The sequence below is a fragment of the Ursus americanus genome, chromosome 20 (genome assembly GCF_024610735.1).
Source record: "Ursus americanus isolate L20-20 chromosome 20, mUrsAme1.1.p, whole genome shotgun sequence".
NCBI classification, from domain to species: Eukaryota; Metazoa; Chordata; class Mammalia; order Carnivora; family Ursidae; genus Ursus; species Ursus americanus.
The window spans coordinates 24,919,952-24,937,523 of NC_142146.1; the positions used below are offsets into that span (position 1 = coordinate 24,919,952).

Consider the following 17,572-nt stretch of genomic DNA (forward strand, 5'->3'; position numbering starts at 1 on the left):
CTATCCTTCTGCCTCAAAGCAAGACCACCCCAGAGCAAAGTTGCGAATCTCACCAAAGCAACTTTGTAGGCAATTTATGGTAATGCGTTAACTCTTCTGGCTCCTAAAGTGGTATTTAGCAGATTATTGCCTCAAAGCCCTGTGTACGTTCTTAGTGGCCTCCAGTCGTTCCTGTACCTCCGTGAGTGCCCTTGCTTTCTGGAGCCTCCGAGCTTGAAGAGGGACTCTGGAAACTGAGCCTACACACTTGCCTTCCCCGTCTCCAGCTTAGAGGTTAGCAGGAGCAAATGAGGCCCCAGCAATTGGTCACTTGTCCTGTCTTACTTTCTGTGTGCTCACCTGGGCCTGTGGTACACCCATTTCCCCCACTAGCCTTTCAGTGCTTAGAAGGGTAGTGTCGAGGTGGAAGGATCTAGCTGCCTCCTCCAGACAGCAAGAGCTAAGTTATTTTGCTAACTGGCCAGAAGTTAGAAGTCATGTTTTAAAGACTCCTGTTTACTCTCTTAAGTGCAGAGGGTCGAATTGCTTAGGATAACCTCTGCCCGTCTTTTGATACCAAATACTAGGGGGAGAATGAAGTAGACCTGAAAGACTGTAGCAGGACTAAAAGGGTATATCATTTCGTGACAAAAGAAATCATTCATTTATTCCAAACTGGACTTCATTGTATATGCGAACAGAAACCTGGGTTCTGGAAAGAATCCTAAGAAACATGGTCCATAGTGAATCATCTGGCTGGGAGAAACAAGGGCCTGCATCTGTGGTAACTTTTTGTTTACATTTTCACCACTTTCCTAGTGAAAAAGCAACTACATAGTTCACACGTAAGTCTTCCAGGCTGGTTCACATTAACTGCATAATAAAAATTAAATTTAGAGTTTTAAAAATTAATAATAGTATCAATAAATTTTGAGGATGAGATTTTATTTTTACCCCAAAATTTTGTGTCATTTTACTGCTGATACCTGCTTGTCATTATTATCAAAGGCACTGATACTAATTCTTAAGAGTATTCATTTTGCATATATTTATAAAGTCACTGATTATATAATTTGTGTAACTTACAGTAACGTTCTGTTAAATATCGTGAAACATTTTCTTATTGTCTGGTTCCACAAGTCAAAAGGAAATAGTTATGTACAAGGGTGCCAGGAAAAGATGAAATAATTATACAGAACAGCTTGGACATGCACGTGTAAAATGCAACCAGCCTTTATGATGATTAAGCAAGGCACTCTACCTGTTTCATGGATGGATAGAAGATTTAAATATGCAGCTCTGCAAATGGCTTTGTTATGGAAGATTTTTTAAATGAAACATAAGCGGAACAGGCATAAAAAAAAAAGAGTCTAAAATTAAAAAGGCCATAGTATGTAATAGCTATTAGTGATGCAATTGTCTATTAGGCACTGGCCACCCAGTGAAGATACAGCACTGGGCATTATGATTTTAATTGTGAATTTCCTTTGTTAGAATTGCAGTGGACAGTAATTGGGAAACAATTAGTTTAGGGTTTTCAAGTCTTTGGAACTATTCTGTTTTCCAGAAAACTTACTTTATGGCGTTCTAATTCCTGTATGTCAGCTGGCAGTTGCTGTCTTATTACAGATGCAATCACCTGTGACATTGGGACTTTCTTAACTTAAGCAATCTGATCTCGGGGTAATAACTAATGTTGAACGACTGCACTGTTGATCACCTTGATCGTAAAAGGAGCAACAGTGTCCAGTTTGGATGCCGAGCCTGAAAAGCTTCAACACAATTTGGCCAATGAAAAATGACAGTCATGTTCAAAATGTTTTGTAGGTGAAAACAGCTACGATTGCCACTGAGAGGAATGGGAAACCAGAGAACAATACCATGAACATTAATGCTTCCATTTATGATGAGATTCAGCAGGAAATGAAGCGCGCTAAAGTGTCCCAAGCACTGTTTGCAAAGGTTGCAGCGACCAAAAGCCAGGTAAGAACCTCGGTTAGGCACTGACAATTTGGATCCACGATGCCCGTGAAAATTTCGTTCAGAGGGGTGTCTGTTCTCAGTATGAACCTGCATCACCAGAGGGCACGGTCTCCAGGACTGTTGACGGAGCTCTGTGATGAAACCAAGTGTTGTTGAGATTCGGGTCGCAGATACGTGGTTTTGTTTCCTCCAACACCCACTCTCCTGACCAGGGATTTCTCAGGAAATCTCGGGGTCAGTTAATAGTTGTTTTCCGAAGAGTATCGTAATGTATAGGCAGTTTCTCAAGGTGGTCCATTGTACTGGTACAAGTAACTGGAATTACTATTGTTTCATGATTGCTCAGATGACCTTGATTTCCATCCTAAAAGACTACAAACATAATAGTTTTTTCTGTTCCAACTCAGGCATCCACAACTATTAGGCACACTTACTAAAACAAACTGGCATGCCCGCCACACGTATCTTTGCCCATTCATGACCTTACCTTTCCCATAGGTAGATGCTGTATAAGCCATACAGGTTGAATGACAATTAGAAAACCTGCCCAAATTTGATGAATTATAAATGAATACGGTTGAATTGGAAACGTTACAAGTCCCTACCAAACAAGTTAAAAAAAATAACAAAGGAGAGAGAATGCAGTCCTATAGCAGTATAGTGTTCAGATATTGAAAATTTATGCTCATCAAAGCAGGGTCATCTATAGGAACAAACTTAGAATTACTTATAAATCCTCGTTCAAAGCCAAGAATACTTTTTAAAGGACCGGAAGAATACTAAACTGTCTTCCCCTTTACAACAGTATTTGGTAACATTATCAAGGTGGGAATTTAGAGGCAGTCAAGGGCTCAGGTGAGATTTTAACAACTTGCGATTTTAAACAGATATATTTTCCTGATCATTAATGAACTCTCCTTTATAAAAGAGCCTGGCTGCCGTCAACTTCTGGTAGAAATAGACAGTTCTGAGAGTATTTACAGTAAGCTGCATTTACTGTATCATACTTTTTTTTTTTTTAAGCTCTTAAATTTTTCTCTATCAGAGTTAATAGTGGTGCTTGATAGGGGTTTGCTTTAGAAAAGGTTGTTCTTATTTAAGTTATAGGCTGGATGAAATACTGAAGGGATATCTTGGAAATGTTATATAAAAATGATTAAACTCAAGCTGTGGACTGTAAAAATTATAGCCTTATAGGCCACATGCCTGCCTACCCTTCAATCACTGTCAAAGTGATAATTTCTACAATAATATGTTTCTTTTATTGTGAGATTCTAAACATCAAGTGCTGTTTAAACATTAAACTGAATTGTTTATGTTAGTGCTGTACTCAGCGTGTCATACATCAGGCCACCGTAATCTCTCATGGAATGTAAAATTCTGTCATGAATCATGGCTTGTATATCGGAAATTACTGTAATTTTGATTGGAAATTACAGGGCTCTTGAAATGTTTCTAATTATGATAGAATGTTAGAGCCGCTTCAAACCTGTGTGCTTCTTCAGATGTCTTCATTTACATGCCAAGACTATGCATTAAGGAGAAATGTCCTGCTCTCACTTTGCCCCTCACCCACCCACCCTGCACATTCTTGTTTTGGCTATTTAGTCTAATTATGATGAGGATCTCGTGTTCAGTCGTATATTATCTTGCCTCTCTTTCTGATCCTGCATCTTTTCTGACCTGTCCAATTAAATTTATCAAGAATCACAGACTGTATTGTTACGGAGCCAAACACTTTCTCCAAATCCTGAAAATAGAGAAACAGAGAAAGTAGACGTGTATTATTGTAATAAGGGTCAGCCTTAAAACGAACAAAAATAAATATTAAAACTTTTTGATAGCTGTCATTTGATTGCTTGTCATCTGTCACTTACTTTGGTGACATTTCCTGCCTCCCCATTTCCTTTCTGACTACAGCGTAGCTCTTTTCAGTTAGCAGCCTCTTTGTTACCTTGATTCTTTCTTTCTTTTAAACGGCATCCCCAAATCTGCCCATCTGGCCTGAGTTACCGATTTGGGAGCTGTTTAGTCCAGAGGCAACGATTGGTCGGTAATGTCATGTGAGTGATGTTCCGGTGAGTTTTTTAAACATGCTTGCTGTGTGTACCCCTGTCCTACAAAGCTGCCCGTGAGTCTCTTTCAACAATGTTGACTGGCAGCTTCTCTGTCTCTGCCAGGATGGTGTGTTTCCCAGAACCCCTAAAGCTCTTAGCTAATCCCCTCATTACCGATTAAGAAGGAATCCAAGGAGCCGATTGTTGGCGGTGGGGTCAAGCATACTGGTAACTTTCATTCTTTCGGATAGTTATTCCTAACTACTAATACCCTGTCCCTTCCTAACAGAGGATGTTTTGTACTTTTCCCTTTGTCGTTCAGTTTAGTGTCAGCACCACCCTCAGGATGAAAATAGGTAGAAAGATTGATGATTACTTAAAAATAAGCAGTCCAAAAAGTGTGTATGTCACGGAGAGAGGAAGTCAGACTTAACAAGGGAAAGTAGTCACTCGTTAACTTCTGTTCTGCCGTAATTTTTGTGAAGGAAAGAGAAGCACTAGCAAACAAATAAACAAAATCTTCAAATCAGACTGACCTTCCCGTGGTCAAAATTTTTAACTTCTTAAAGAGTTACTTACTTCTGAGATCAGTATGTGCCACGGCCTGTCAGAGTGAGGCAGAGGTTCCTGAAAATGAAGCGTGTGTGAAGAGGGAAGAGCTGGAGTCGCCTTTATCTCAGGCCGGCCGGCGCCGTCTGCCTCTGGCCCTCGGAGCTGGCTTACTGTCCAGCGCCATCTTTGTGCTAGGCCCCGCCGTGCGTTATGTACGACCTACATTTAATTCTCAGAGTCACCTGCGGAGCTAGCCTGGTTTTCCTCATTTTATACACAAGAGTCACCAGACTAAGAAATAGTAGAGCCAACCCCAATTTCTCGGTCCTCTTCCTCTGTCCTCCTCTTTTAGTATTTCCTCAGGGTTCTAGGCGCTTCAGGACTAAAGTGGTACCCTGCTCTGGGAAAGAGGAATTAGGGGTGTTGGACTAACTGATCGAGGAAATGGCGGGAGCTTTCCTTTCTTCGTTGACATTTTCATGGACTACAGGTTCTTATCAGCACAGGGTCCTAGAAATCCAGGCTTTTTCATGTCCAGTTGGGGTGAGGGGAGATAACATGGTGTAGAGGACTCCAAGTAGGCTATGGTCCCGTCTATATCACTGGTGTTATAATATTGAGAAATTACTTAACCTTTTTGAGCCCAAGATTCTTTTAACATGGGAGAAGATCGTATGCTAGAATAGGTGCAGAAGAGCTTTTAAATTATACAGCACTCTACACAAATGGATAACGTCTTATCACGTGCTAAGCGAGAGGCTCAGACCGCTACACAGAGTGACTTATTTATTATCTGTGTACTTATCTCAAATATTTTTCATTTAGACTAAAGGGTAAAACTTTAGGTAGGTATCCTGAGTGGCAGGCAGCATAATCACTTTTTGAAGTTTCTACAGTCCTAGAATATTATGAAACTAGACACATCATAGTCGTGCTATGTACTGACTAATGCACGAAGTATTTTCAGTAAAAGAAACCAACTCTGTGGATTCCTCCATTTCACATGTATTCTGTCTTCTCTTTGATGAGTAACAGAAATGAGATTGTTTTTAACTCCCATAGAAATGTCTGAATAAAATATGCAAGTAAAAACCAAAGGTAGGCTACTTTTTGTGCTTGGGTAGGAAAGCAGGCTAATGCAAACTTTAAAAAGATGATATGCTTTAAACATAATGTGAACAGCTACAAATGAATACACTTTATATTCTGGGTATTCAAATAAGCAGCAGTTTTTCCAAGTGAATCATATTGGAATTTTATCAAACATTTAGTCTGATAACATTCAAATAATTATGAGAGCAGAATTCGCTAATTTTACTGTTTAAAAAAAAATAGTTGATTTGGGTAATAACCATTACGGTATCAAGGTTCAGTTACTGTTCATTGGTTATAGTGTTTTCATATGGGAGATGGAAATGGAATTTTTTCCTTAATGGTGGCAGATGTTGGAATCTAATTTTATTCCACAGCAAGCCTCCGGAGAGCTCTGAGACTTAAGGTGTATGTCCAGCAAGGGGACATTAGCAGCGCCATAGGCGTCGCCTTGTACATCGAATTGTTACATTGATTTCGTGTCTGCAGAGGTGTGGCTTGCAGACGCTGTCATGTAGGAGTAAAGGCTTTGACGGAGCAGCGCTGCATCCCCACTTGTGTTTAGAAAATGATTTCTCTCTAGTGCTTTATTGAACGGGGTATTTCTTCTAGGTAAAGTGGCTAGATGATGAAAATTCTATTTGACTGAACATGGCTGAATATAACCTGGCAATCTCTACCCCACCAGTCCCGTAGAGTTACAGGACCCTGGCTGCTATTACTTCGGCTACTGATAGGGATGGTTTTAGTGCTTTAAAAAAAAAAAGAAAGAAAAGAAAAGTGGCTTTTGCCTCTGCAAAGATAGCACAACGAGTGGAAGAGAGCAAATAATTTAAAGCCTTTTGCTTTTCTCCATTCACTTTTCAGACCCTTTTGTCATTGAGATTCAAAGCCTTTAGTGAGGGGGGGAGAAGAGAAGGGAGTGGGAGGGAGAAGGAAGCTTTGGGGCATCTTTTTGGCCTTTAGCCTTTGGGTTTGGAAATTCTTCGAGGGTGATTGGAATGTCTTAAATTCAAGTAAGAGGATGTGTCACGAATCAGTGGGGCTAGAAATGGGGCAAAAAATGTAATTTTCATTGCTGGGAACAGGAATGTATCGTGACAAAACCCAGGGAAAAAGAAATCGCGGAGCCATGATCGCACCCTGTACTCCAGCATGGTAGTGAAGGCATCTTTTATTTGGTTAGAATTAAACGACACTTCAGGGAAACTGCACTTTGAAGCTCTATGCTGATTCATGCTTTTGGAATGTTCATGCAGCAGACTTTGCTGCAACACGATTTCACCTGTGTAGCTCCTGTGGAAGACACAGAGGAGGTCCCTGCAGATGTGAGAGTCACGGTTTCTGTTATTTCTGGTGCCACATCCTTTTTTGGGAGTCTGTGGAACAGTCGTGACATATTGTCCTCATTGCCCCTTCTCTTGGGCAAATCGAGTTTTCTTCAGGCAGGGTCTGGGGAGAAACCTGCCTCTTTACACACTCTCCATCTAGTGCTTTTTTTTTATTTTAGTATTATGATTATTATTATTATTTTATTTATATTTTTTACTGGGGAGAGGTGACTTTGGGGAGATGCAGCTTAGATTTCCCTGAATCGGCTTTCCTGGCGGAGGAAGGGCCAGAGAAGTACTATGAGGGGAAAGCAAGGAGAGAAGCAAGACAACACCAGGTGTAACCTGCCCATACACACTTTAACACCCATGTGGGAGGCCCCCGTGCTGCATTCTTGAGTAGGAAGGGTGCGGAGTTCCATTCATCTCCTGATTAAGGTGTCCTGTGTTGGTAACCACCTAAAAATCTCTTATGTCTAAATACTGGAAATCCATATTGGATTTAATTTTCTAAAATGCAGACCTATCTTTATATTTCTGGTTGGTTGCTAAACAGGACTATTGAAATCAATGGTTTTAAATACACAAATATTGACAGACTCTCACAGTTTAAAGGGTACACGATTGTTACAGTGTTTTAAGAGCTAAATTTGTGGATCTGAATATCAGCCTGTCTACATTTTAAACACAAGCCTATATTTTATAAATCTAGGGTTTGATCACAGAGGCCCAGAATTATTACGTAGAACACTTACTTGTTCATTATATTTTGGGCTAGAAAATCACGTAAAAGGGATGTTTTTCCTTCTATACACTCGATGCTGTCTATTTTAAATGAGTTAGACGGGAGGTTTTCAGTTACCTTATTGCCACTTCCAAATCATTTAAAATTTCACTCTTTTCCTTTAAATTTAAAATTAATTCCCCCAAATCATATAAATACGTTTTCTTCATTGACCCACCTGATAATTTAACTGTTACAAATATAGTCATAATTCATTAAGCCCATTTTCTCCATGTTGAGAACATGTCACAGGAAAATTTTAGACAATATTTGAAAGGAATCAGTTTGTGAATATTGGGCCAGCTCTTTAAAGAGGGTCATCCTATGAGGAAGTCCAAGGAAGGTGGTTACCACAAGGGTGGGTCACTTTAAAGTAGTTCAGCATACACGTTCTAAAGCCTGAGTCTACCAATTATGTATCTATAGAGCCTGCTTTAATCGGAAGCCACCTTTTGTCCTAAAATGTTAGGACAAAGTTGAAAAGTGTGGACAAAGAATATTCCATGGGAGTTACTCTTTCTGGAAGCTCTTTCATGATACAATCAGTTTTGACAGGTGTTGAGTGAGTTCTTTAGGACAGGCTCAGGCCTCCACAGAATGGGAGCAGGGGAGAGAGCAGGCCCATGGGGTTTAACTCTTAATAGCAGTCAGTCCTCAAATGGAACGTAACTCGCTTAAACTTAGCACGTAACTGTAACACTGATAGAATCCTTCGACAGACTACCAAGTTGAAAGGAAAAGTGTTTTCTCAGAAGTCTCAACAGTTGTCTTTTATGTTTTGGGTAGTAAAGGTAGGTTTTATTTTAGCTTTATCGTTCTTTTTTCCCCATATGAGAAAGGAAAATAAAGGCCCTATGAAATGAATGAACTACGAAAATGCATTTATGCAAAATGACAATAGAAAAATAGCTCTGAAAGAAACTGCACCATTAAAATTTCACATCAGTGAAAGGTGCTAAGAGAAGGATGGAGGAAGTTATGTTGCTAATACGAATCTCAGGTGGATTTTTTCCTGCGCTGCCAGAATGCCTTCGGTATCTTAAAAAGTAACCTTTAAGATTATTCATTTTTATAAGTACAGTTGTTAAGCTTTTACACATGCAATTCTTTTGCATGACAAAACACAACAGTGTCATAGACCACTCCTGTAAAAATAAGTGCATTTTAGAGATTAGCAGAAATATAGTCCTCCTGTAATTTATCATGAAATACCTTGTAAAAATACAAGTTCCATCCTCCCGTGGAGTTGCCATACAATTATTAAATTGATGAAGTTGTCTTTTTCCTGAGTCTTAATCTGCTTCTGTTGTGTGTTAATAGAGAATCTATTCTCCTCTGATTGCTTGATTCACCAACTCCAGTTGCCTTTGTGTATTTTTTTAACAATTCCCTTTTCAACCAGTATGCTTCGGGAATTGGGTTTAAACACACTGTTTCATAAACTGCCAGCCTCCTCGGCCGCCTCAGTGCCTCTGATTCCGTAAATCAGATCATAGGCAGCATGCTGTCATATAATAAGGTGTCTGATCCTTATTACCAGTTTGTTGATGCACAGACTCCTTCAAATTGACCATTGCAACACATGGTTTCCCCTGAAACTAGCTGTGATAATTAGCGTGGTTCTAATGAGACAGAATGTCACTGATCTTGTGCTGAACCGTCGAGTATCGGCGCTACGGATGGGAACTGTCAGAGCCTGCCATCTGTGACAGCGCTTGGCATATTCCAGGGGCAAGGTAGAGCTTGCTCAGTAGAGTATTTTCAAACAAATGGCCCTTTTCTTGATGAGGGCTCTGTGTTCTGCTCAACTGGAAGAATGTTCGCCCCCAACTCTGGCCTGCGCTGCACGCCTTTGGAGATCCAAACGCGTATAAACATTTAAATCTCTGTTCTGTGTTACGTAAGAAAGAATCTTTTGTTTAGCAGGTGAATTCTAAGTGGCATTCCTTCCCCTGATTTTTGACTCTCCCAGTGGCCCCATATGGTCAGTTAATGGCAAAGCAGTCATTTACGATACTTCTCCCAATTTTAAAATGGCCTTGTTTAAGAGAGATTTGTTGGGAGTTGGGATGGCTCTTGGTGACGAAGCAGTCTGCTTTGATGGAGAGGAAGGGGAAAGGAAAGAAATAGCCCCGAATGTAGCGCAGGAATACCCAAGCTGAACAGAAGAATTAAAATGGACAGGACGTTTAGAGCTGTGGGCTCCAGAGAGAAGTAGAGATTTCTTTTTTTTTTGCTAGAGTAAAAGTCCAGCGCTGCTTATCATTCCAAAATATGCTTTGTTGCTTTTTATTTCCTCCTCTCTGGCAGACCACACAGGGCTTGTTCTGAAGAACATTTTCACTAATCTGATCAGGCAGCCAAATACGCCGGGAAAACTGCTTTAATGATCCCACTAATTACCTCAAGTCAATATGAACTGTATTATTAGACTGAGGGAAAATATTCCATTAGGTCTCCCCCTTGGGAGTTTCTCCGCTTTGTGATGTCACTGAAGCCTTCACCCTCTCGCTTGTAATTAATTTTATTTACACACGCAGGCACGCACAAGGTCACACCTGCACAACCGGCGCTGGCCAGGGAGCTTGTGGCACTCCGGCTTAATCAGATCTGTCATAATTACCATTCTGCATGTTTCTGACACACGCTGTGAAATATTTCAATTTAACTGCCGCTACCAGCACAACCAGATGTAGTGCGAGTGTGGCTGCATTGGAAATATTATTCCTCAGGATAAACTCTCTCCTCCTCCTTTTTCCTCCCACCCCCCCTTTACAGCTAATGTGGCACAGAAGCTGATGTATCCTGTAAATCTTGAATGCAGCGCTAGATTGATAACAGGCGATTAGACAGTTTAACCACAAACAGCTTGTTCATTTTTCACAAATGAAAACCACATGTGGTGTAACTAAAATTTCAGGCCCCTTTTTTTTTTTTAAGAGTTGGGGTATGGATGTGTGTGTGTTGAAGATGTGCTTAAATAAAAATAAAATACAATGAAAAGAAGTTAAGTGTCTGTAAAAATGGAGAAGTTGCCTAGGCTTTTCCAGGTTCTTTTATCAAAATCCTCATCAAATCCCCTTTTTCCACTTTCACCAAAACTCGAATGAGAAAAAGATTCTCCACTGGGCTTTCCGTTATTTTCTCTAAGATTTATTTTGGATGCGGGAGATGATATCCCTCTGGTCTACCCCTTTGTATTTTTTTCAGTGGTAAACCTTTTATTTGAATGTAAGTTCTGAAAGCATATTTACTGTTGGGTATGTATAGTTTTTTAAAGGTCAGTCTCTTTATTTTTTAAAATGAAAAAGTTGATAGTTTAGGCTTTATGGTCCCTATCCCAGACAATTCAGAAAGAAAATGGACCCAATGAGGAAATTTATTTCTTAGAGATGTTTGTTGATATGCAGAATCAGTCTGAAAGGTAGAGTTCAAAACCAGTGAATTCTGTTTCCACAGAAATTTTGGAGATAACCTGGCAGAAAGTACAGGCCCAGTGGGTTACCCTATAAGGCCAGAGTTATCACCAGTCTCAGAAGAATCCAGCCATAAAAAAATTAAAGTACTGGAGCCATAAGAAGGCAAATAAGCTGGTAGAAAACTAAAATTAAGAGAGGAGAAAGAAATAGGATCAGTGGTGATTTAGAACCGTACCTCTAGAGAAGATTCACCACAATCCACTTTAGAGAACATTTAAAACTATAGCTATAGCCTAGTTGAATGTCTTTTAATGCCAAATAAAATACACTCCTATTCTTTTATCTTTATTTTTGTTTTACTACTTCAGTTATGAACCTCTCTTGGAAGCGTCCTAGGATTCTGTGGTGATTCCTGTTATCTGATAAGAGATGCCATTTCCCAGAGACTAGTGGGTTTGTTACCCTTGTTCCCTTAATTCATCGTGTCTTCCTTCGTTATTTTCTCACATTAAAAAAAAAACAAACAAAATAAAAAAAAACCCAAACAAAAAAAAAAAAACTTCACTGCCCAAGTTTTTCACCAGAACTTTCTTTCCCCTTACCCTGGCTATTTTCTGTGTGTTTTGGGTTTGTTCCATGATATCATCCAAATTTGAAATTTAACATTTTTTCTGCCTTTTTATGCTTTCTTCTGGCCGGAATATCACTTTGAAGAAAAAAAAAATGTTTGCGTTTTAGTTAGAACCCTTATCCCATCTCAGATGCTAAGCAGTTCAGTTAAGACCAAATTATTAGGTCAGGTGCTTCTCACATTCTTCATCTGCCTTTATAGTCATTTTGCAAGATGCAGATATTGTGGAAGATTCAATCCCCATCTCAGCGATCTGTCACAACACTATTTCCTGTTGAATACAGATGTCCCCTCAGAATCCTTAACACAGAGGTGAAGGCACCGGGCACTAATCATTAGTTCAACTCACCGCTGCTTCAGTCGCTTGTATTTTAGGATTCCCAAGAAGAGGTTTGATATACATAGCATAGTTGTATGGGGATGAGCCCAAGAAATAAGAAAGTGGAAGTTCAAAAAACAAAAAAAACTATACCTTATGACATCATTGCTACTGCTTTTGCTTTAATGACCCTGACGTTTTTGCACGGCTACTTCAAGATATGTTAGGGATAAGCCAGCATGCAGATGGCATCGCATCTTGCAGTCATTGGTAGAGCTCACCACAGAAAGGAAACTTAACTTGTTCCTTAGCAAGTGAAAGATTTCGTTAACATTCTGAAAAATCATCCGCTAGTTTTCCATGCTTGTAAACTTTTGTTTTCGTATGTTAGAATTTTTTTGTTTCCGGCACACCTGTTGATCCAAAAGGGAACAGTAAGAAGAGCAAAAAAAAAAAAGTTTAGGGATTGCTGTGGTATGTATAGAGTTTGAGAATATTCAATATTTTGAGTATGAGGGAAGAGCATGTCTTTTCATTAAATTTAATTAGACTATAAGAATCCCATTGTTCAAAAAAAGATTATAATTTTCTTTATGGACCCCACTAGATCCCTGTCTAATAAAAGGACAATTTTCACGTATCTAGTAACAAATCATAGTCGAAGAGTCAGTAGAAGGTAGTTCAGAAAACTTGATCCTGCCCAGCTCAGTCCACTTTCCTTAGCGCTGTGCAGTTGTTCTTCTGCAATGTTCTTCGATCCTCATGAAAATATACAGGAAGGAGAACTGGCTATTAGCCATTTTCTTTTGGACCCACCGTTTGCATTTTTCATTGTTGAAATCGTCAATGTCATTTACAGAATAGCTCGCCTTTGTCTTCCGAAGCTGACGGGAATGGGAGAACGTGGTCCTGAATGTCTGTGTCAGATAAAAACAGGGTAATGGTAGCTAATTGACAAACTCACAGATGGTTTATGTAACAACTCGGACATAAACTTCATCTTTCAGAGAAAGCATTGAGGATTGCAAAGAATGGCGATCCCACTTCCCCCGCTAGCGCTGTATAGCCTCGGGCAAGTCGTTTCACCTCTCAGGCTCGGAACTTCCCCTTCAGGAAGGCAAAATAGGTTGGGTCAGATTATGTCTAATGTCCTTGCAGTTCCAGCTTCTGCGAGTTTGTTGCTGAAACAGGTGCACAAGTGTGAAAGAGGATGCTATTTTGATTGAAGGTACTGCCGACAGGTGTGTTAGTCTGAAAATGAGTCACAGAGGAGGAAAGGTTTTGAATAATGAAAGGGCTTCGTTTGGGGGGTTTGGACAGATAAAGTGCTATTTTGGGGTCTGTAGCCAAAAAGCATTCATGGGTGGGATAGAGTGGGGAGAATTGAGTGGGATCCAGTGTAGGAACTGCATGTTAGACAGCGGGACATGAGCTGAAGGTTGATGGAACTCATCTGAGACTGATTATTACATATCTGAATGACCTCTCTGTCATCATCAAGGACCTAGCAGAACCAGGGCAGTATAGAGATGAGATGAGCTCTGTTCAGTTGGGAAACGGGCTTGGCTTCGTATGCAGCGGGGCGGTGTTGGCCACAAAACCATGTGGCTTGAAGGGTTGTAAAGAGTTTCCTCCTTAAACACATTTTCTTGTTTGCTTCTTTTTTTTAACTGATGCCTGAAATTCTACCTTTAACATTTCACGATTTTTGGACTGATGTAAGTCCTGGGAAGGATAACACATTAAAGCGGAAAAAATATTCTCGGTCCAGGTTTGGAAGAGGTTAGTGAAATGAGAAAAACGAGGCAGGGCATGACAACTGAGTTGAAGGAATATCTTGAAGCCCGTATTTGCAAGTTCATAAATTGGTACCTGTAGCACTTAATAGCTGCTGAGGACTGCCCGTTCCCAAATGTCTCCTTTAAATGTTTACCCATTTACTAATGGTACCAACACGAGTGCTACTTGTTATGGGTGCTACTTGGCTGGTTCATTGATGGAGTATTTGGTGGTTTAAATGAAATGCAGATTAGCTAAAAATAAATTACTTTCAATAAGGTCAAGGAAGTGAAGGCTGTAAATAAAATATACATTCACAAACAGACAAATGCTATTAGGAAATCCAGCTCAGTCCATGCCAAGCTGTTACTGTCTAAATTGCCTTCTTTCTTCCTGGCTTGCAATTAATTTTTGCTTGTGTGTTTGGAGATTGGGGGAAGGGTAATAGCCTAATGGGTAATGATTTTATTTTAGTATTTTGATTAAAGAGACTAAATAACTTGGACCCTGGATAACCATAAGGACTAAAGCCTTATCCATCAAGCTTAATTTCTAGACAGAAAGTTGTGTTATATTTCTGGATAAATGTAGCATTGTGCTACCTATAATATATAGTGAGGAGATGATTGTGTGGGAGTTATTTTCTACCTGTGCGCCCCCCCAACCATCTTGCCTCTTCACTTTTTTTCTTTCTTTAACGCTCTACTTGACTAGACTCCTTCTGCCCTGTCCTCAGATCTTCAAGGCAAATACTTTAAAACCATTTGTTCTTTGAAAAGTGGTGCTGAGAGTAAGGACCATTATTTGTTTACCTCTGGTTTCCTAACCTTTGCACAGCTCCCCACACCCCATGGCATGCCCAAGTCACTGTTCTATTCCTTTCCCTGCTGCCATCCTCCATCTGCCCTGCTACCTTATCCCTTTCTGATTGGGAAACCTAAGTCTCTTCGGAAAACCTCATTAGAGTTCCTCTTCTGACAGAATTTCTCAAAGGATAATCTGCTAATCTTGTCTACCTTTACAACGGTTACTTGGATGGGATGAAGTTAACTAAATTAGAATATGGGTGCTTTATGCACGGGTTATAAACCCATTTTCTGAGTTTGTAAGAGGACCAGGAGAAACAGGTCTGTATGTGCTAGTACAATTGTTAATCAAAAATGTTTAAGCTGTCAAACTATTGGTTTATGAATGAAATCTCCTCCAGCACTGAAATAAATAAACCAAGTAAAAGTCTTCCCCCATTTTGGTCGACTAGAAGACTGGGTAAGGGTGGGCATTCTCATCAACCATGGCACTGTTGAGATGCCCTGATGGAAACCTGGGGCTCCTCAGGACAGTCTGGGAACCATCGTACTAGTGATTAACTGTTTTCCTCCAACCCATCTCTAACAGGCATGGTCCTTTAGTGGCAAAAATACCCCCCCCAAAAAAAACAAAACAAAACAACCCAGGAAATCTGTTCCATGAATTCATAAATACCAAAGTTTTCTAAACTACTGGGAGTTTATATAAGATAGTTCTAGAAAAATATTTGAAATATATGCGGGGTGGTGGGAGTTCTTAACCTGTGGCCCACCTTCCCCCAAGGGGTCCATGAACTTGGATAGAAAAAGAAATCTTCATTTTCATTAACATGTTACTGAAATTTGACATTTTATTCAATTACCAATATGGGCAATAAATCATACTAGTACTAACAATAGGTATGAATTTGTCAGCAGTAAAAATCGCAGATATTTTCACATCACATTAAGTTATTGCAGATATCTCAAAATGTTATCTTTGCTCATCACTATAAAATTACAGTAGTTATCAGATCTGTTGTTAGAGCTCGTTATTTAGTGTGTTAATAAAGAAGCGTTTATATTACTATATCACAAATTTTTGATAACCGTATTTCAGCATAATTGGTTTTCTTCATAATCTTCGGTATTTTATTTCAGCACACAAAAACATTGTTCTGGAAAGGCATCATCTGTGGGCTTTACCGGCTTGCCAGAAGGGTCGATGGCACAAAAGAAATGAGATCAATGATTAGATAAATTATATGTTTGGGGGGGAGGACTTAACATATTTTTTTAGTACATTAGCTGAACAGTTCTTAAATTTACCAGGGCAATGTTTGTTATTTATTATTTTATAGTATGCTTATTTTTCAAATGCCCTTCACTCCAGAGCACGTAAGCGGAGGTCAGAGTCATTGCACTAACATTTAAAACAACAGCAAAACCAGAAACCTGATCGGCAGCCTTTTCTCCGACTTTCTGATGCCACGTACTGTGCAGGACTTGGTGAGAGAGGGCCTTTGCCCTTAGACTAGAGACTTTGTGTCAGGGGGCGTCACCTTTAATATCAACTTCCGTCTGAAGTGTAAGCTCTTCTTCCCTGACTGGACTGTAAGTGCTGGCGGAAGTGACTCCCTCTTGTATCTGTCTCTCTGTCCCCACATCTCCTCTTAGCCTGCACAGTAGGCAGCACATAGATGGCACTTAATAATTATTTGTGGAGGGATAAAACGATTCAGAAGCACATTTCATCGGCTCTCAATTTTGCCCTCACAAAACTCAGCACATTCCTGAGGGAGTCGGGGTGGGAAGAGGGGGACTCTGTGCTCAGAAAGACAGAGTAGGGTCAGACTCCTGTCCTCTTCCCCCGGGGCCCTCTCGGAGCCTGCCTTCCCCAGGTATCAAACAGAATCAGTGGTCTTGAGGAGTGACCGACATGGCCTGTGCAGAGAGCCCAGCCTCCCTTGTCTCCCTTTATTGGTGAAATTATAACCCAGCCATTGTCACTGGGATTCACATGATGCTTCTAGAAATATTTATGCTTTCTTTTTTTGAAGTGTCCTTGTGAATCACAAGATTTGAGTCCCTCAATTAAGCCAACCTCTGATTAGTAGGTTTGCATAATGGATAAAATGATGTGGGTTTTGGCCACAAAATGGGTGTTACTTTATCAGCAAAATCATAAGCAGCTCGGGAGCTCATAATGACCCTGCCCGCTTAATTGTTCCTCTTAGGATATGAGTCCCATAACTTTTACAATCCCAAATTGCCTTCCCCTGGTTTTAAAAATTCTTTGTTATCTTTCCTAGGATATCATAGAGGGAAGATTTAAATTTTTAATTCCCAGCCCCTAAATATGCATAATGGGACATGTAGCTCATTCTCGGAGATTATCTGCAGTGTTGAAAAGTTTCATATAAATCAATTAAAAATGCATTGGCAGAAATATTTGTTAAAATAACCTGTAGTAAGTTATTTCTGTAAGCAAACAAACCACTGTATCAGGTAAATCATCACCTAAAAATGATTGATCTTATAAGCTCACATTTTTATAGTTCTTTTTTGTTTTCTTTGCACATGGCATATGTGCAAATTCAGCAACATTTTTTTCTCCATGATCTTCACAATTTTGAATAAAAAAATAAACACTGTAAAATTTTAATAGTGACTTCAGGAGGCAACTTGTAAGAAATTTGCTTCATAACGTTGCCGTATAAGAGCACATATTTATTTGGATTGAGGGGTTTGGGAAGAGAGAAGTTTCCCATTCAGCTTCTTTGAACAATCAGATGTATTTGCTTTTGACAGAAGCCTTTAAGAGCGCTTCCCGGCCTCCTGAAACCTGGTAAGCTGAGCTC

General features: G+C 39.8%; 1 protein-coding gene across 6 annotated transcripts in view; it reads left to right on the plus strand.

Moving 5' to 3' along the window:
- Positions 1-17,572, plus strand: part of SATB1 (SATB homeobox 1) — a 101,076-nt gene that overhangs the window by 65,798 nt on the left and 17,706 nt on the right. For all 6 annotated transcript variants that reach the window (XM_045791671.2, XM_045791674.2, XM_045791673.2 and 3 more), the window contains one exon: positions 1,807-1,962. In XM_045791671.2, the coding sequence (XP_045647627.1) occupies positions 1,807-1,962 (156 nt within the window). The remainder of the gene's footprint in view (positions 1-1,806; positions 1,963-17,572) is intronic.